The 22,206-nt window shown below is 37.8% G+C and overlaps 1 protein-coding gene across 4 annotated transcripts in view; it reads right to left on the bottom strand.

The window, feature by feature from the left end:
- LOC131228597 (uncharacterized) overlaps positions 1 to 20,991 on the bottom strand; it is a 36,635-nt gene extending 15,644 nt beyond the window's left edge. The window contains exons 1-4 of one of the 4 annotated variants that reach the window (XM_058224373.1): positions 20,934 to 20,991; positions 20,759 to 20,851; positions 20,569 to 20,676; positions 20,073 to 20,483 (exon numbers count right to left, since the gene is read on the bottom strand). In XM_058224373.1, coding sequence (XP_058080356.1) covers positions 20,205 to 20,483; positions 20,569 to 20,676; positions 20,759 to 20,761 — 390 coding nt within the window. In that variant the 5' untranslated portion in view covers positions 20,762 to 20,851; positions 20,934 to 20,991 and the 3' untranslated portion in view covers positions 20,073 to 20,204. The other 3 variants (XM_058224364.1, XR_009163022.1, XR_009163021.1) reach the window with 3 other exon arrangements.
- Positions 20,992 to 22,206: the final 1,215 nt, after the last annotated feature.

Genomic DNA, 22,206 nt, shown 5'->3' with positions numbered 1-22,206 from the left:
GCACCGATCCGAAACCCAGGCCAGGAGATGTGGGCCCGTGTTCATCTCTAGGAAAATGCCGCGCATTGCGAATTCTAAGAGAATCTTTACGACCCGTCACATCAAATCAAGTTAAGTACACCACCATACTTCAATGTCACCTCACCCTATAATAAGTACAATGCTCATTCCCTCTTTTTCCACAAGTCAACTCTCTCTCCCCCTACCCATCCCTCTTTTACACAATTTTCAACTAAACCCATACCTTCCCATCCTCATTCCTTACAACACTCGTACCACCATTCCTTATCAATCCATCACCTCCCTCTCTCTCTCATTCTCTAAGCAATTCTCCAAACACCCAAGAGCAAATTCCAATGTCCAAGCATTTCCAAGAGCAACATGTGTGGCCCACTTTCCCACTCACTCATCTTCCATCCCAACCGTTCATCCTTCATCAACATCCTTCAAAAGGTAAGCCAAGGGGCATAGGAGTTCAAGGAGCTAAGAAGAAGGACGATAGGTGGGTGATCCACCGTTAATTTCAATTTTAGGGCTCACTTGTTGTGGGACCCACATCGATGTATGTAATGTAGAGAGGGGCCCATAGTGGTGGGATCCCTCTATCTCACCGTCTCTCTCTCTTCTAAGGATGGTGTGTGTGTGTGGCCCACCATGAGTATGTATCTTATCCATGCCATCCACATTTGTGGGACCCACCCGATGGATGTGTTAGATCTACACCGTTCAGCTCGTTACGGGCCCAGATGGAAAGGAAAAATACAAACATCAGATCAATCCAACAAGTGGGCCACGTCCATGCAGGACCCACCATGATGCCTGTGTTGATTCCATACTGTCCACCGTCCACATGGTTGGACGTGGACAGCATGGGGTGTGGCTAACAGTGTATTATGGACTGATGCTGGAATGTATTAACTAGCTAACTTAAAAAAGAAGAAGAAGAAGAAGAAAGTATGATATATATATATATATATATATATTATACATTATATATATGAGAGGTGGGCCACACATGTGGGACCCACCATGAATTATGCGTAAGATCAGCATTGTTCAGAGCACCCAAGGGTCTAGATGGTGGCTCTTTTTTTTATATGACTCCTGTTTGTATGTTATGCTATTATATAATATACTATATATATATTATATTATATTATATAAATATAATATAATAATATATATATATACACACATATATGCCTTAAAATACATGGTGGTGGGCCGTGTGTGGGACCCACCTGTATCGTCAGCAGCAGCTGACGCTGCATCGATCCTACGGAGCTTAAAGGTTGCTGTATTAGCATCCAATACAGTGGGGCCCATCTGCTGTAGGACCCCACCATGATGCATGTATACATCACGCCGTCCATCCATTTTGAATCCCCACCATCTATCTGATTTGACGGTGGGCCAGCGGCCGATATCAGTTGCTGCTGCAAGTGCAGCAGCAGCACTTTGGGCAAAAAAATGAAGCATATTCATATCTCAGGTGGGCCACGTATGTGGACCCCAACTTGATGTACGTAATTCATCCAAACCATCCATACATTTGGTGAGCTCGTCCTTGAGCTTGAGAAGAAAAATAAGACTGATCTAGTTATCAAGTGGACCACACTGCCATAACAGTGGGGTGAGGATTGAATGCCCAGCACTGGAATCCTTTGGGTCACAAAAGTTTTGGACCAAAATGAAATTTATTTTTCCTCCTATTCGGGTCTTTATGACTTTATGAATAGTCTGGATGGAAAATAAATGTTATGGTGGTCTCTATGAAATTTTCTAATAGTGAAAATCACTATTTTCACTGCTATTTATGATGTGGTCCAAATGATATTTTGATCATTGACTCGACTCATTTGTATCGGCCCATTTGATCGGCCCAATTGACTTGGCCCATTTGAGTCGGCCCATTGACTCGACTCATTTGTATCAGCCCATTTGATCAACTCGATTGACTTGGCCCATTTGAGTTAGCCCATTGACTCGACTCATTTGTATCGGCCCAATTGACTTGACCCATTTGAGTCGGCCCATTGACTCGACTCATTTATATCGGCCCATTTGATTAACCCAATTGACTTGGCCCATTTGAGTTAGCCCATTGACTCGACTCATTTGTATCGGCCCATTTGATCAGCCCAATTGACTTGACCCATTTGAGTCGGCCCATTGACTCGGCTCATTTGTATCGGCCCTTTTGATTAGCCCAATTGACTTGGCCCATTTGAGTTGGCCCATTGACTCAGCTCATTTGTATTGGCCCTTTTGATCGGCCCAATTAACTTGGCCCATTTGAGTCGGCCCATTGACTCGGCCCCTTTGTACCGGCCCATTTAATTTGGTCCATTTGATTTGACCCGTTGATACGATTCGATATTATGTACATTGGCCCATGAGTGAGGCCCAATGTGATGCATATATGCCCCATAAGTGAGGCCCATGACGATGTGTATCAGAACCTTGTATAAGACTGTGGATCCATTACACGATTGACCCTATGAGCGTCATTCCTTGGGAGTAATGTTGGTTAAAGCTCCACATTAGTGGGCAATGATGGTTGGACGTCCACATTGTGACCTTCCTATAGGCCTTGTTAGGCCCTTCCTCATCATTCTCTAGGGGGTTAACCCAAACGCTTGGGCCCCATTGATTTTCATTAATCCATCTTCGGTTGTCCATCTATGGACTCTGCCTTGCGTCAAGGTTGATTATCGATGCTGATTGTCGAGGCTGATTGCCAATTCCGATTATTAATCAATTCTAATTGTTGTGGCCGATTGCTGATTCCGATTATCGAGGCTGATTATCGATCGATTCCGATTGTTGTGGCTGATTGCCGATTCCGATCATCGAGGCCGATTATTGATCGATTCTTATTGTTGTGGCCGATTACCGATTCCGATTATCGATCGATTTCAATTATTGTGGCCGATTGCCGATTTCGATCATCAAGGCCAATTATTGATCAATTCTGATTATTAAGGCTGATTGTATAGGCCGATTGTCGAGGCTAGATATCGAGGTCGATTGTCGAGGCCCAATGTGATGAATATGCGGCCTGTATTTGAGGCCCATTGTGATGCACATTCGGCCCGTGTTTGAGGCCCAATGTGATGTATATGTGGCCCGTATTTGAGGCCCGTTGTGGTGTATTTAGCCCATGTTTAAAGCCTAATGTGATGTATATGAGGCCTATGGGATGAGGCCTATTGTGATGCATTTAAGGGCCAGGCGATGGAGCCCATTGTGATGTATGTTAGGCCCATGTGAAAGGCCTATCGTGATGTGAAATATGCTCTTGAGTGAGGCCCATGGTGTTGTATATTAGGCCCTTGTGTGAGGCCATGTGTCCACTATATGTTAGGCTCTATGTGGGCCATTCCTTGGGGGCAATGTTGGTTAAATGTCCATATTGTCAATGCTAGTTATTAATACCGATTATGAGTATGTGATAGAATAGCATCATGATACATGCCCATATGCATCATCTGTATGTTTGTTATGAGATGTAGTTGACCAATGTATATGTCATTGGGCAGATTGTTATGAGACTCCCCGATAGGCAGAGGTTATCTCACATGAGCGCACGGTATGTACAGGGTTGATGCATGACTAGATTGTATAACTCATGCATCTTGCATTGTGTGTTGTGATTACTATACGCCCTAGCGACATCTGGGCCGTATCCTCTACAGGTATATCATAGATGGCCAGATGGGACACTAAAAATCTGTTACTAGCATCGGGCGACCATAGATGGCCCTGGGTGAAAATCTCTAAACCCTCTTGGTACCAGAGGACGCCTCAACATCGAGACTGAGTGGATACATGAGCGCTTGAGTGTCAAATACCAGGAGGCCGCGTCTCCTACTGTGTTGTGGTCAGTTGGGAGGGGGTGTGGCCTTACCCGCTTGAGGGAGTAGCCATAGCTAGGCTCAGTCTGACCAACTCCTAAATGGGTCCGCTATCGACGAGCCGGGTAGGCATTGATATACTGCTGGTAGGCTAGTAGTGAGGTCTTTTTCACTCGCTGGGCTATGCGGCCTGCAGGGCAGTAGATAGTTTGGAGTGTACTAGACCGTGGTGATGATCCTAGGGATATACAGTACTGATTGGGCAGGAGTTGCGTATTCATTCATTCATTCATTCACTATCCACTCGGGCTGGTGGTGCGCAACTATTTGTTACGTGTGCCTTCGCAATAGCCAGAATTTCGGTTGGAGCGCGTGACTAACTTGAGATCAACAGTTTACCACATTGAGTCTGACTATCCAAATTTAGGTATGGGACTAGTTTGGATAGATGTCCCTTGTGATGGACCTCATAGCCTACGATACTATGTACTATCATCCCGACTTTACACTCCAATATGGTCATTCCATTCGCACCGAATATCGCATTACATCCACAGCATATGGTATTTTGGGTTATTATATTTCTGCATTTATACGACCTAGATACGATTGATGGTATTCGTTGACTCATTAGGATTTGCATATTGCATTGCATCATCAGCATCTGATGTTTAGCTTACTGTCTCCGCATTGCATAGTTGATCTACATTACTTCATCAGTATATGATATTATTTTTACTATATTTCTGCATCTCATAGCCTGGATAAGGCTGATGGTATTTATGGGCCTATTAATATGTTTTCGCATTACTCTGATATTGTATGAATTATGAGCATGTTAGTATTTCCACTTACTCTGTCATCGTATGATTCATGATCTTACCAATATTTCTGACATTGTATGATTATGGCATTGCATTTAATACTTGGCACTTATCTTGTGCACACACTTACACCACCTTCTAAGCTTTCTATAAGCTTATGCACGATAGATGCGTGCAGGTGATGATAGGACGCAGTCGAACTAGGGCAGGAGCATGCGGCAGAGCTTCTGGAGATTTTATTATATGCATGTATTTCCTTTTCAGTATTGTATTCAAATGATTATATTAGTGGATATGTGGTGATGATGTTGTTCTTAGGATTTGGGTATACTTGTGGTTATGCTTCTTATGAAACAAATTCATGTTGAAAATCCTCCTTATAGGATCCCAGGATCGGATTCTGGCGTATGAGCGTTGGAAGCCAAGAATGGGGTACTATGGAGGCTGTCGGCGTCAGATTCGACGAATGTGAATTTTGTGAGCTCAGTTTCCGAGTTTGGGGCGTGACAAAAACTCTCATGTACGATTCCCCTAGGTTGATACCCCACTTACACCAACTCAAGGTTGATAGGAAAGTGTTTAACTTTGTTAGATAGTTGATGGTAGGATAAGAGTGCTTGAGTTTTATTGCAACTCCATTTATTGTATGTCTTTATTGTCTGTCTACACTCTTTGTTAGTGTATTCTATAGCTTTTTTTTTATTATTTTTGTTAAAATAGGATAGAGTGCTTGAGTTTGGGTCTGTTTGACTGTAGATAGGGACAGTTGTTGAGGGTTGTTTATAAGACAATTAGGGGGCTAAGATTGGGCTGAAAATTGGCCTAGTACTTTAGACTGATAGTGGATAGGTTTGGGGATATATGTTTCACTGAGATTGATAAGATTTGCTCGAAATTGATGGAGCAGACCCGGATGTGCGTCGGAGCTATTCGGATGTTGAGCGGGGTCCCTGGAAGGTGGGAACTGTTGTTATGACCATGATGAAGTTGTCCATTTCCTATGGACAACATCAGAGTGGCCTGGCCATTTGGACAGGTCGTGTTTATGTATTTGCTCGAAATTGATGTAGCAAACTCGGATGTGCGTCGGAGTTATCCGGATGTTGAACGGGGGTCCCTAGAAGGCAGGAACTGCTGTTATGACTATGATGAAGCTGTCCATTTTCTATGGACAACATTAGAGTGGCCTGGCCATTTAGACAGGCCATGTTTATGTATTAGCTCGAAATTGTTGGAGTAGCCCTAGTATAACCCTAAACCTAAACCTACACTTAGAACTAATATCTAAAACTAAACATCATGGTGGAGATAGTGCCCTCGACCGTTGATTCCTTCCTGGGACCCACCATGGTGGTTATTTGAGATCCAACTTGTTGGTAAGTTCACACAGACCTAGACCTGAAGAAGGAATAACACAAATATCAGCTTGATCGAAAACTTTTGTGGCCCCAATTCATTTCGAGGTCTACTTGAGCTTTAGATCTACCCTAAAACCTAAACCTAAACCTAAACCTAAACCTATTCTCAAATCCCAAAACCTATAACCTAAACCTAAACCTAAACCTTAACCTATAACCTAACCTAAACCTAAACCTATAACCTACACTTATAACCTAAACCTAAACCTAAAACTTAACCTAAACATAAAACCTAAACCTAAACCTATACTTATAACCTAAACCTATTCTTATAACTTAAACCTATTCTCGAATCCCAAAACCTATAACCTAAACCTAAACCTTAACCTAAACCTAAACCTATAACCCAAACCTAAAACTTAACCTATAACCTATAACTTATAACCTATAACCAAAACTCAATTCCCTAAACCTTAACCTATAACCTAACCTGAACCTAAACCTATAACCTATACTTATAACCTCAACCTGTAACTTTAACCTAAACGTAAAACCAAAACCAAAACCTAGAACTTAAACCTAATACCTAAATGTATTCTCAAATCCCTAAACCTAAACCTAACCTACAATATTAACATAAACTTATAACCTAAACCTATAACCTACAACATTAACCTAAACCTATACTTATAACCTAAACCTATTCTCGAATAACAAAACCTATAACCTAAACCTAAACCTTAAGCTAAACCTAAACCTATAACCTAAACCTAAACCTAAACCTTAACCTATAACCTAAACCTTAACCTATAACATATAACCTATAACCTATAACCTAAACTCAATTCCCTAAACCTATAACCTACATTTTTAACCTAAACCTAAACCTATAACCTAAACCTAACCCTAAAACCTAAAACCTAAACCTAAACCTAAAACCTAAATGTATTCTCAAATCCCTAACCTAAAACTACACCTTAATCATAATCTCAACTCCCTAACCTAAACCTAAACCTAAACTTGAAAGCCCAAACCTAAACTTGATCCCGAACCCAAACCCGATTTCCTAAACCTAAACCTAAACCTTAACCTATAACCTTAACCTATAATGTAAACCTATAACCTAAACTGAATTCCCTAAACCTTAACCTATAACCTAACCTAAACCTAAACCTATAACCTTAACTTAAACATAAAACCTAAACCTAAAACTATACTTATAACCTAAACCTATTCTTAAAACCTAAACCTAAACCTATACTTATAACCTAAACCTATTCTTATAACCTAAACCTATTCTCAAATCCCAAAACCTATAACCTAAACCTAAACCTTAACCTAAACTATAACCTATAACCTAAACCTAAAACCTAAAACCTAAACCTAAACCTACACTTATAGCCTTAACCTAAACCTAAACCTATAACTTAAACCTAAACCTAAAACCCATACATAAACCTGATCTTGAACCCGAACCCGATTTCCTAAACCTAAACCTTAACGTATTCTCAAATCCCTAAACCTAAACCTACACCTAATCCTAATCTCAACCCCATAACCTAAACCCAAACCTAAACTAGAAAACCCAAAGCTAAACCCGATCCCGAACTTGAACCCGATTTCCTAAACCTAAACTTATAACCTTAACCTAAACCTATTCTCAAATCCCAAAACCTATAACCTAAACCTAAACCTTAACCTAAATCTAAACCTTAACCTATAACCTAAACCTTAACCTAAAACCTAAACCTAAAACCTAAACTCAATTCCCTAAACCTTAACCTATAACCTAACCTAAACCTAAACCTATAACCTACACTTATAACCTATAACCTTAACCTAAACCTAAACCTATACTTATGACCTAAACCTATTCTTATAACCTAAACCTATACTTATAACCTAAACCTATTCTTAAATCCCAAAACCTATAACCTAAATCTAAACCTTAACCTAAACCTAAACCTATAACCTAAACCTAAAACTTAACCTATAACCTATAACCTATAACCTAAACCTATAACGTAAACTCAATTCCCTAAACCTTAACCTATAACCTAACCTGAACCTAAACCTATAACCTACACTTATAACCTAAACCTAAACCTAAACCTAAAAGCTAAACCTAAACCTGTAACTTTAACATAAATGTAAAAGCTAAACCTAAACCTAAAACCTAAATGTATTCTCAAATCCCTAAATATAAACCTAAACCTAAACTTATAACCTAAACCTATAACCTACAACATTAACAGAAACTTATAACCTAAACCTATAACTTACAATATTAACCTAAACCAATACTTATAACCTAAACCTATTCTCAAATTCCAAAACCTTTAACCTAAACCTAAACCTATAACCTAAACCTAAACCTTAACCTATAACCTATAACCTAAACCTATAACCTATAACCTAAACTCAATTCCCTAAACCTTAACCTATAACCTAACCTAAACCTAAACCTATAACCTACATTTATAACCTAAACCAAAACCTAAACCTAAAACCTAAATGTATTCTCAAATCCCTAAACCTAAACCTACACCTAATCCTAATCTCAACTCCTTAACCTAAACCTAAACCTAAACCTAAACTTGAAAACCCAAACCTAAACCAGATCCCGAACCTGAACCCGATTTCCTAAACATAAACTTATAACCTTAACCTAAACCTATTCTCAAATCCTAAAACCTATAACCTAAACCTAAACCTAAACCTTAACCTTAACCTAAACCTAAACGTTAACCTATAACCTAAAACTAAACCTACAACCTTAACCTATAACCTAAACCTAAACCTAACATAAACCTAAAACCTAAACCTAAACCTAAAACCTAAATGTATTCTCAAATCCTTAGACCTAAACCTTCACCTAATCCTAATCTCAACTCTTTAACCTAAACCTAAACCTTAACCTATTCTCAATTCCCTAAAGTTATAACCTATAACCTAACCTAATCCTAAACCTAAAACCTAAATATATTCTCAAATCCCAAACCTAAACCTACACCTAATCCTAATCTCAACTCCTTAACCTAAACTTACACTTGAAAACCCAAACCTAAACTCGATTCCGAACCCAAACCTGAACCTGATTTCCTAAACCTAAACCTTAACCTATTCTTAATTCCCTAAAGATATAACCTATAACCTATAACTTATAACCTATAACCTATAACCCAACCTAAATCTAAACCTAAAACCTAAATGTATTCTCAAATCCCTAAACCTAAACCTACACATAATTTTAATCTCAACTCCTTAATCTAAACCTAAACTTGAAAACCCAAACCTAAACTCGAACCCGAACCCGAACCTGATTTCTTAAACCTAAACCTTAACTTATTCTCTATTCCCTAAACATAAACCTATAACCTTAACCTTAACTTAAAACCTAAACCTAAACCTAAAACCTAAATGTATTCTCAAATCCTTAAACCTAAACCTACACCTAATCCTAATCTCAACTCCTTAACCTAAACCTAAACTTGAAAACCTAAACCTAAACCCGATTCCAAACCTGAACTCGATTTCCTAAACCTAAACCTTAACCTATTCTCAATTCCTAAAGCTATAACCTATAACCTATAACATATAACCTAACCTAAACCTAAACCTAAAACCTAAATGTATTCTCAAATCCCTAAACCTAAACCTACACCTAATCCTAATCTCAACTCCTTAACCTAAACCTAAACTTGAAAACCCAAACCTAAACCCGAACCTGATTTCCTAAACCTAAACCTTAACCTATTCTCAATTCCCTAAACCTTAACCTATAACCTAACCTAAGCCTAAACCTATAACCTACACTTATAACCTAAACCTATACCTATAACCTAAACCTGTACCTTAACCTAAACGTAAAACCTAAACCTAAACCAAAACCTAAATGTATTCTCAAATCCCTAAACCTATACTTATAACCTAAACCTATTCTCAAATCCCAAAACCTATAACCTAAACCTAAACCTTAACCTAAACCGAAACCTATAACCTAAACCTATAACTTACAACCTAAACTCAATTCCTTAAACCTTAACCTATAACCTAACCTAAACCTAAACCTATAACCTACACTTATAACCTAAACCTAAACCTAAAACCTAAATGTATTCTCAAATTCCTAAACCTAAACCTACACCTAATCCTAATCTCAACTCCCTAACCTAAACCTAAACCTAAACTTGAAAACCCAAACCTAAACCCGATCCCGTACCCCCGATTTCCTGAACCCAAAACCTTAACCTATTCTCAATTCCCTAAAGCTATAACCTATAGCCTATAACTTATAACCTAAACCTAAACCTTAATCTAAACCTATAACCTAAACCTAAACCAAAACCTATAACCTAAACCTTAACCTATAACCTAAACCTAAACCAAAACCTATAACCTAAACCTTAACCTATAACCTAAACTTATAACCTATAACCTAACCTTAACCTAAACCTTAAACCTAAACCTAAACCTATAATCTAAACCTATAACTTAAAACCTAAACCTAAACCTAAAACCTAAATGTATTCTTAAATCCCTAAACCTAAACCTACACCTAATCTTAATCTCAACTCCCTAACCTAAACCTAAACCTAAACTTGAAAACCCAAACTTAAACCCGATCCCGAACCCGAACCCGATTTCCTAAACCTAAACCTTAACCTATTCTCAATTCCAACCTAAACCTAAGCCTTAACCTAAACCTATAACCTAAACCTAAACCTTAACCTAAACATATAATGTGGGTGATTGGAACCTGGTGTATGGGTGTCGGGAGCTGAGAATGGGGTACTACGGAGGCTGTCGGTGTCGGATTCAGCGATCGAAAATTTTGTGAGTCCGATTTTCAAATTCGGAGCGTGACATATAACCTAAACCTAAACCTAAACCTATAACCTGAACCTAAACCAAAACCTATAACCTAAACCTTAACCTATAACCTATAACCTATAACCTAAACTTATAACCTATAACCTAACCTTAACCTAAACCTAAACCTATAACCTAAAACCTAAACTTAAATCTAAAACCTAAATGTATTCTCAAATCCCTAAACCCAAACCTACACCTAATCCTAATCTCAACTCCTTAACTTAAACCTAAAGCTAAATTTGAAAACTCAAACCTAAACCCGATCCCGAACCCGAACCCGATTGATGTAATAATGTAGCTCAATCACATGGCAACAAACCAGAAAATCTTGCTTTGTTGGCAACCATACTCGAACTCAAGCATCACAATGTATCTATTTCCATCTCCACTATCTATCTCTTATAGCATAGATTATTTGAGATTTGGATTTATCTCATTTTTAGAGTCATGTCCTAACACAATATGATAATATTAATAGACAAGGTGGATTTGTCACCAACATTATTCCAAGATCCATATAACTTCTCCTTATAGGAAGTTGAGTAGGGCACATGCAGCTTGGATCCATGAAAGAAGATAAGGATCACCTTTCATATGTTCTCTCTCTTTTCATTTATTTTTTTCCTTAGGATTGTTTATTTTGTGGTGTCTGCTCAAATATACATATAACATTTTATCATGTTAATATAATTATAAGTGGCCTAATCTTACCTTTCTAAAAATAACTAATAATAATTTCTACCTAATGAGAAATCACCAAGTACCATTAGGCTTAACCCAAAAGATAAATCAGCATTTTCTTTCTTTCCTTTTCTTTTAACACACACTCATACACCAGAGTCGCTTACGGCCACAATGGGTACGTGAACTTGTGACCTTGTATTGAAACTATTTTGAATCTACCATGAAGGCACGAGTATGGACCTAGGTGTGTGTGCACAGTCGGCGATGTGTTCACCACACTGAATTTTGTGAGCCCTACCAGGAAATAGGCTATGAATACTTTTTTGTATTTTATTTATAATGTTAAACTTATATGTATTTATGCATGGATGAATGTGATGTGGATAAGATTGTTTGTGTTTAGATGGATGTAGTTTATGTTTGGATGAATGTAGTTTATGTTTGGATGGATTTATGTAGTTTGGGTTTAAATGGATGTGAATGTGAATATGATGAAATATATTATATAACAGGTGTATATCAGGAAGAATATATTGTAATAGGTGTATATCAGGAATATTGTGCTGGTAAAAAAAAAAAGAGACTTTTACCTACGAAATATTTTGTTGGTAAAAGTCCCATCCACATTTTTTACCTACAAATATTTTCATTGGTAAACGTCTCCACTACGTTTTTGCGAATATTTTATAAGTGAAAAATATAAGACTTTTACCGACGTAACTTTTCATTGGTAAAAGTCCCATCCATGTTTTTACCTTCGAATATTTTCATAGGTAAAAGTCCCCTCTACGTTTTTGCTAAAATTTATTGAGTGAAAAATATAACACTTCTATCGACGAAAATTTTCATCGGTAAAAGTCCCATCCACGTTTTTAACCTACGAATATTTTCATAGGTAAAAGTCTCCTCTACGTTTTTGCCAATATTTTGTAAGTGAAAAATATAACACTTTTACCAACGAATTTTTTCGTCGGTAAAAGTCCCATGCACGTTTTTTACCTACGAATATTTTCGTGGGTAAAAGCCCCTTCCACGTTTTTGTCAATATTTTGTAAGTGAAAAATATAACAATTATACTGACGATTTTTTTCATTGGTAAAAGTCCCTTCCACATTTTTACCTACGAATATTTTCGTAGGTAAAAGTCTATATAACACTTTTACCGATGAAAATTTTTGTCTGTAAAAGTTCCATCCACGTTTTTTACCTACGAATATTTTCATAGGTAAAAGTCGCCTCTACATTTTTGCCAAAATTTTTTAAGTGAAAAATATAATACTTTTATCGATGAAAATTTTCGTCGGTAAAAGTGGTTTTGTGCTTTTTACCTACGAAAATTTTCGTCGGTAAAACTCTTACCGCGAAATTTTCAAAATAGCGCGAAAATTTTCTACCTTAACAATTAAAATACTTTTACCAACAAAAATTTTCATCGGTAAAAATATTATTACTGACGAAAAAAATTTCGTTGGTAAAAGTGAAGTTTTAGTAATGGAAAAAAAAATTGTCGGTAAAATGTACTTTTACCGACGAAATTTTTTTATCGAAAAAAATTTTGTCGGTAAAAGCACGGTTTCTTGTAGTGGCTCGAGCTTGAGGAGAGCACAAGCGAGTTAAGCCAAGCTTGGCCCAATTTGACTCGACTCGGCTCGATGTACAACCCTATCTATCCATGAAGGCTTCAAATTTTAGTTTCCAATTCAAATTATAGTCTATCCAAACAAATTGGTATACTCTATAACTATATAAATACAAAGGATCCATGTGATCCAATTCAAGGTGGGTTTACTTCTAACAACCTATTTCTTTATGGTATCAGAGACTATAGATAGAATATTCTCTCTCAATTTTCTAATCCTAATCAGCTCTCTGGTCCTGGTCGTCTCCATTTCCTGATCGTTGGACGATTTGCTGCGTTTTCATCTCTTGGATGTTGTCATCTCCTTATGGCACACTAATCTGCTAGATCTTACTTTTAGTAGTTGCTGGTTTCCATAACATCATGTCAAAAAAAAAAATGATGGTCACTTTTCACATGACTTTTTTCATTTGGTTTTCTTCACAGTGTTGAACTTGTGAGGTCCAGCACATATTATTGAGTCATTCATTTGTCCACTGCCACAACAGGACATGTCAACAATTAAAAGGAGCGGTCGTTCCGTCTTTACCTAAGCTGCTGCCGCTCCACTGATTGGCATACTTTCAGGGGCTCACCAATCTAGCCGATTACATTCTTTTCTCTACCGTCGCTCAATCTAAGACTAGGTTTACTTACTTTTGCTTACTTGATTATTACACATGGCATCATCTACTACGATTTCTGTTTTAAATGTTACAAATTTGGTGTCAATTAAGTTGGATCGGGAAAATTATTTACTCTAAAAGAGTCAATTTCTTCCCATTATGCGTACCAATAAGTTACTGCAGTTTGTGGATGGATCCCCTATTTGCCCGAATCAATTTCTTCTAAATGACAATGGTGACCGTACATCGACTATCAATCCTACCTATGAGGAGTGGATAGAACATGATTCACTTGTGTTGTTATGGATCAGTGCCACCGATCAGTGCCACCCTCACTCGTCAAATTCTTCAGTGGGTAGTTGGGATTCAAACTACTCGAGAAGTGTGGCAACAATTGGAGAACCTTTATCTCATTCAGTCGCATTCACGTCTTCTGCAGTTAAAACATTAATTTCAGAATCTAACAAAGGGGGGCTCTTCAATTTCTGACTATCTTGATAGGATAAAGAGTTTAGCGGATGAGCTTGAGGCGATTAGTTAGCCAGTCACTGAATTTGATTTGTGTAATCAAGTTTTTAATGGCCTTGGTCAAGAACATGACCCTGTATAAACCTCTATTGCTAATATGGTTCACCCGATTTGCTTTGAAGAATTATTTGGCCAACTTCTCACTTTTAAACATCATTTAGAATCCCGCCATTCCATCCAAACTAATGACCAATTTCCAGTTGCACTTTCTACTACTCGTGGTTCTACATCTCATGATGGACGACGTGGTAGACCTATGTTTCGTGGACGTGGCCATGGTCACAATTTTGGTGTAAGGGGTAGCTCTACCGCGCCGCATAGTGGACATTCATCTCTTCTATCGCACTGTGCCAAATCTATAATCGAGTGGGGCACTTTGCTCTTGACTGCCTCCATCGGTTAGATCTTTTGTTTCAAGGCCGCCAGCCCCCTCAAAAGCTTCAAGCTATGGCTGCTGCCAAGTACAATGACTTTGGGACAAATTCTACCTAGTTTACAGACTCTACTGCTACAAATTATGTTACCTCTGACTTGAACAACCTATCCATTTATTCTAATTATGTAGGCGATGATGCTCTTGCAGTTGGAAATGGTACAGCTTTGCCTATTGCCTGCATTAGTTCGACTACTTGTCTACTCCACTCTCGGTAACCGCACTCAACCCTTAAGTGTACCGGATTTCACTAAGGAGGTTTCACACGGTTCACCCCAAACTCAAGGTTTTAAATCAGGTTCACCTTTAACCTTTACAACCTACACCTAGGCTGACTGTTTATGCTCTCACAAGCAAGGGTCAACACAACGCACCCACTTTTAGGCACACTAGCTAAGGATCTTCCATAAGACCCTAACTGTTTATGCTCTCTACAGAAAAAGGGTCAATACAATGCACCCACCACGTACACTCCCACCAGAGGCCTCCTTGAGGACTTGCAAGGGGTGAGAAATACTTTAGACCTAATCCTATAAAGGAATGATCACAAGGGTCCTCTGGACTCTGATAACTTACAGATAATTAGATGAGTTCCTTTTTGCTCGTTGTCGAAGATCTCCTCCTTTGTTGATGAAGAGTCTTCAGCTTCCTTGAACCGCAACTTAGAAGATATACCAATGTATGGCGACGGGCTGGGCCAAGGTTATGATGGAATCCTACTCTCAAATATTTTCCTATAAAGGAGATTGAGTGATTCTAATCATCTATGCATTTAAGACATCCCAGTTCAATGATTTGCCATTAAGGTGGTAGCTGAAGGATTCTTGAATGCGAAAGTTTATTCCTCAATCCACTCTATTGAATATCAATGATGAGGGTGCATTAGAGGATGAATTTCCTTGAGAGAAAGGGCTTTGGGTATATGATCTAAGGTTAAACACTCAAAAGCACTCTCTTCTTTCTCTACAAGCAACAAAAGACAAGCTCTCTATATATAGGCAAAATGTTCCAATGGATATAAAACGGTCACATTTATGATTGAGTTCGATATTATCGAATAGGGTCGATATCATCAAGCGTGTACTCTCGATTGTATCGACTGGCCACTCGATGACTCAAACTCAAATGTCATACGCTTTTGAAACTTTTTGTCAGCTGATCGAGGAAATTGAAACAGGTGTCGATGACATCGAATTTCGAACTCCGATATTATCGATACGAGGTTCAATTCCTCGATATTTGAAAATGAGAGAGAAAGCCTTTAAAAATTTTCAGGTCAAGGATATGATCGAGGTACACTTGATATCATCGAAATTTGAATGTTAATGATATGGAAGGTCGTGTTGATGCATCGATAAATCCAAAGATTTTATCAGTGAGCTTGCTAGACAGTTTATGTCATTTCTCGATGCCATCGATCCGGCCTCGATATCATCGATATTTGAATATTGATTCTATCGAGTGACCTTCGATCCAAGATAAAAACCACCTGAAAATTGTTGCTGAAAAAATTGTGTCCAAAATCGATATCATCGAAGGCCTTCCAATATCATCAGTATTTGAATTTCGAAGATATTAAGGAGTACTTCAATATAACGAAGATCTATATGATTTTCTTATAAAAAATAGGGACACATACACTCTGTTGTCGATTTTATCGAGTCAACTTTGATAGACTCGAGTTTCAAATATCGATGATATCGATAGGGGTATCGATACATCGATAATTCCGTCCAGATGAATATGTAGTTGCTAAACATCTTTGGTCCTCATTTCGATGGTATCGATTGATCATCGAGGACATCGACAACACTTCTCGATTATATCGATAAGCATATCAATGAATCGACAGAGGTAGAAAATTTAGGAGATTTTTTGATATTTTGAAAATTTTTCTAACTCAAAAACCCTATAATATTCTAGTCAATTTTTAAGGGTTTTAATCACATGGTATTTTGGGATAAGGGATGTGAGGCTTAGATTTACCTGTGGTGAGTTCGTGCACACATCTGGTTGAGGCAAACGCTTTGATCGATCTTCTTATAAGGCTCTGCAGTCTAGCTGACTCAACACTCACACTAATTGACAAACCATGGCACTTTCAATCTCCCTCTTTGTCAATTACATGACAAAATACCAAAACACCCTAGAACAACATCTAGACAAACACACCCTAAATTGTGTGTAGATGTATTTTACACAATTTTACAATGTCTAGTGAAACCATACACATGATCAGTAGCTGCTCCCCCTAACAACAGCATTCTCCCCCTATCTTGATGCAGCTATTCCCCTTAACGCCTGTATCACCATTCATAGATAAATGCACTCTGAAATTGTATGTGTCATTGAAACTGCCTAGCTATACGCCCTATTGGGGGGGGGGGGGGTGAATAGGATGATACCAAATAATAATTATAATAGCAGGATAAAATGAAGAGATAGCCAAATAAAATAAATCAATTCACAATGCTGAAATAAAATCAACCTCAATAAACAAGTATTGAGAGGTTGATATGAATTCAGTTCTAAGGACAACCTTACACCATAAAAACCAAGGGTTTATGGCAGGACAACCTTATTTCTAGAATGTCCTTTGTATCAAAAACTCAATCTGAAGAGATATAAATAAATAACAAGGAATTGAAATAAATTGCAGGAATTTAAATCTAGATTATTATAACATTCCACGCACTAGCTTAAATATAAATTTTACAACATTCACATCCACACATACATCCCACAAACTTGAATGATAAAAGATATAAAACTTAACCAAGCATTCAAACCACAAAAAAAATAATTATAGTGGTTCACCTGTGTGTACACCAACTGTTTCACAACAGCCACACAGAATGCTACTCCACTCCTAATATCCTCACACAGGGGATATTAGCGTTAACTAACAAAATAGGTTTCACAGGTTCTCCTAAAACCTTCACAATTGTGTCTTTTTAACTTGGGCTTACACAATCCAAAAACCCACACTGTCTGAGTTTTCTGGCTCTCCTTAGATAACCACACAATGAGATTTTTCTGGCGAATCTCAAACAAATTTTACATAAACGTAAAATACCTGGATTTCTCCTTTCATAGTAGCCCGGAAGAACCAATCGGAGTAGAAGTTCGAATCAACGTTCAATGTCCAATACTCACTTAAAATGGTTCTAAGTTCTAATTGATTTTAAATTAAATCCAATGGGCTACCTCTATTTGATTTTGATTCCAAGAAGAAGGAATTATAAAATTTCCCCTTTTCAAATCAGATTGGAATGTAGATCAAAATCAAATAAAAATAAGCTAATAAAAGGAAATATTAATTATGCACAAAGTAGCTTAAAATGAACACTAACTTATCTCAGAGTGGAGCCTTAAATTTCTTTGAATTGAGTTGTAAAATTCTGAGATTCATGCTCAATTTATAGAACCAGAAATCACGTTTATGACTGGTCTTAAGAACCCTTCGACTGGTTGTAGCTTCAATGACATTTTGAATTTTTAAGCGCGATCTTTGAAAACCATTCTACGATTGGTCTTAAGGAGTCTACGACTAGTTGTGGACCACCTACGACCGGTCGTATCTGACCTAGGACTGGTCGTAGAGAACCAGGTTTGGTTGTTGGAGTTTGAGTCGTAGTTCTAGGACTGGTCGAAGGTCAAGTCGCGACCTCCCTACGACCGGTCGAACAGTCTCCAGGACTGGTCGTAGAGTAACCAAAAAATTTTAAAAATCTTCAACAACTTAGGACTGGTCATGGAATTTCTTGGACTAGTTGAACCAGTATTAGGACTAGTCAAATAAGGTCCAGGACTAGTCTTAGAAAAAACCAATTCATATCAATAGATTCATTTTGAATTATGTATACAAAATGACCTACCCTAAGGTTAATCTAAGGTCTATCATACCTGGGACATGAAGTATGAAAATTGAACTTCATCCTTTCAGATGTAGGTTGACCTTTGAACCTTATGAAACTTGAGATCTCTATCTTGATGTAGCTTGATCTTGAGATCTTCAAAAGCTTGAACTTCATTTTGAGTTGTACTTGAGTCTTGAAATGTACTCTTCTTATCGATGTAGCTCTGAACATTGATGCTTAAAGTATATGACACTACAAGAAATACCACTTTTAGCGATGAAAATTTTCGTCGCTAAAAGTCAAATTTTCGTAGCTAAAAGACTTTTTGCGACGAAAATTTTCGTCGCTAAAAGACTGACGTACAAGGATTTTATCGGTGAAAAATCTAAATCATCGCTAAAGCAAGCTTTTTAGCGACGAAAATTTTCATCGCTAAAAAAATATACAAGACTTTTAGCAGTGAAAATTTTCGCTGCTAAAACAATTCGTTACCCTTTTAGCGACGAACCTTTTCGTCGCTAAAAAAACTGTACAAGACTTTTAGCAGCGAAAATTTTCATTGCTAAAAACATGTACAGACTTTTTAGCAGTGAAACGTTTTAGTTGCTAAAAAATTCGTTACACTTTTAGCGACGAAAATTTTCATCGTTAGAAAAACCGAACAATACTTTTAGTAGCGAAAAGTTTCGCTGCTAAAAATTGGTTCCTTTTTAGCAACGAAAATTTTCATTGCTAAAAAACGTTTACATGGCTTTTAGCAGTGAAACTTTTCATTGCCAAAAAATTTGTTACACCTTTAGCAATGAAAATATTCGTCGCTAATAATACTGTACAAGACTTGTAGCAGCAAAAATTTTCACTAAAAAAAATCCTTCAACTTTTAGCGACAAAAATTTTCGTCGCTAAAAAAACCGAACAATACTTTTAGCAACGAAACTTTTCGCTGCTAAAAATTGGTTCTTTTTAGTGACGAAAATTTTCGTCGCTAAAAAACCTTTACATGGCTTCTAGTAGTGAAACTTTTCGCTGCCAAAAAATTCGTTACACCTTTAGCAACGAAAATTTTTGCTGCTAAAAATTTAGAAAACTTTTAGCTACGAAAATTTTCGTCATTAAAAGTCCCTTTTTTTTTAATATACAGCTCAAAATTCCGCAGAAAATTCCTGATATACACCTGTTAACAATATATTTCATCATATTCATCCTGATATACACCTATTATATAATATATTTCATCATATTCACATTCACATCCATCTAAATTAACCTAAACCCAAACATAAACTACATTCATCCAAACACAAACAATCTTATCCGCATCACATTCATTCACGTATAAATACATATAAACTTAAATAATAAACAAATATATAAAAAAATCACACAGATGAAGGCGGAAGCGCTGGGGCATCGGTGGGTAAGCGTGCAGCGATAACCTGAAACATCTCCATCATCCATTGCTCATGCTCCACCCGTATCTCCTCCATCCTCCTCTCCTGCTCCTCCCTCTACCTCGCCAGCTGATCCATCATCTTCCTCTCCTACTCCTCCCTCTGCCTGTCCAGCTGATCTTTGATGTCATCGACGATGACCCGTAGCTGCTGAACCTCTCTCTCTAGGATATCAGCTCGGCGTACGGCACTATCGCCAATGACGATGGATCGGCTAGAGGCAGCTCTAGCGGGTGCCATGAGCTTGGCACCATGGCCAAATCCATGCACATATCTAGAACGGGTGTTAAGCACCTGACTCAAGATCTCTGGCTCACTCCACTGAGTACCATCGGGAGTGGGCTGATTGCGTAAGGTGTCCATCTCCTCCTGTAATGAAAACATATGAATTTTCATAATAAATGACATTATTATAATTTAATGTAAATAAATTTTACAATGTAAGGATCTTTACCCAAATCTCACTGGCTCTATGATGTACCCAAGATCCTGTCGCCTGCCGACAATGAGTCCCTTTGTAGAAGTCTATTGGTCCGGGCTCCTGGCTAGTGATAGAATCTCGCTACGCAATCGAAAAGATAATAGAATTAATATAAATGCATGGAAAGAATATATAAACATAATAATTATCAGTACTTTATTACCATGTCGTGACGAATTTGTACAAATGACTTTGAACCAGCTATGTAGTTCACTTCTAACTTTCCTCTGTTGTCAGAATTTATTTTGCTCCTCTTCTGAACACATTATTCATAATACATTGTTATTAATTGTGAATTTAATTATTACGTTAAGATATCATAAATATGTAAATATTACCTAAAAAGAATCAGACGAAAACCTATCGCAGAGTATCCGCTAGTCCTCATCGGTCACGGTGCAGCGGTGCGGACTGTACGGCCTCCTCGTGGCTCATGCACCGCTTGTACTACCGGTGTAACTTACTGCGGTAATCCTTGAACCGCTCCTTCATCATGTCGTTGACGGCATGAGAGATGTACGGAACACTCAAACTCAAGTCAAATTTATCTTACAGTTTCGTAAATAATAGATTAAGACAATAAACTTATTAAGAAAATAACTTAACTGTAAATGAACTTTTATAAAATAAATTTTAATTTATTAAAATTTACCTGAAGGCGCTGACAGATGAGTTGCCGCACATCATCTGTCACCTCTCCCCAACGGGGAGTGGTGGGGGGATCAGAGATCGGCATAAGACACCGAGCTCCGACGTAAACAACATGGCATTGTTCCTAATAGGTCTAATGCAGTCCTGTGGGAACTCTACCGTCACCCTACCCTCATGCATAAGTTACTCTAAAAGCAACCTGCCCGTGGGTCCACGTCCTCGTCGGCTGGTCGACGACGCCATTGCAAAAGAAATATGTAAGTCTAAACATAAACAGAAATCATTAAAAGAAATATACGTCTAGACTTACATGCAGTGCCCGGTGTATGCATAACTGAGGGATCAAAAGCCTGCGATGCAACATGTGGCGGTGATGCTGGCTCCGTCGCATCATGGGTAGAAGGGGTAGATCCAGTGCGTGAACGACGTACTCTCCCACCTGGTGCCATCACTGAATGTGTGTGAGCTACGAACTTATAAATTTAAACAATTTCAATACAAGTAGAATATACTAAAACAATATACAAGTAGTGTTGACGATACAATGCATTTGTGCTTATGCTTAGAGAGATGATTAAAATATGATTAGACCATTACACTATAATGCAAGCAGAATATAATAAAATTGTAAACTTTAATTTATAACCATTGGAAATTTCATTATATATTGTCATTCTATATTAAATACACATATTTCATTGTAATACGAAACAACTTTGAGGTAAACTATCCGAAGTACTCCCTGCATAAGCTATCGTATGCTTCAGAAGCATATGTCATTTCGTGTGAAGCACTTGACATATTTACAGCCAACATGCTAGTCACGATAGGAGAAATCTGGTCTCTTGGGAATCCATTCAGATGTGTAAGTGACAGAGTCGCATCTTCTATATCTCGTTTCCCGCAGTTATATATCTCCATCAGCTCCAGAATTTCTTTGCGATGGCATAATTTTTCCTC

The sequence above is a fragment of the Magnolia sinica genome, chromosome 2, assembly GCF_029962835.1.
Source record: "Magnolia sinica isolate HGM2019 chromosome 2, MsV1, whole genome shotgun sequence".
NCBI lineage: Eukaryota > Viridiplantae > Streptophyta > Magnoliopsida > Magnoliales > Magnoliaceae > Magnolia > Magnolia sinica.
This window is presented reverse-complemented; position numbering and strand designations above follow the sequence as displayed.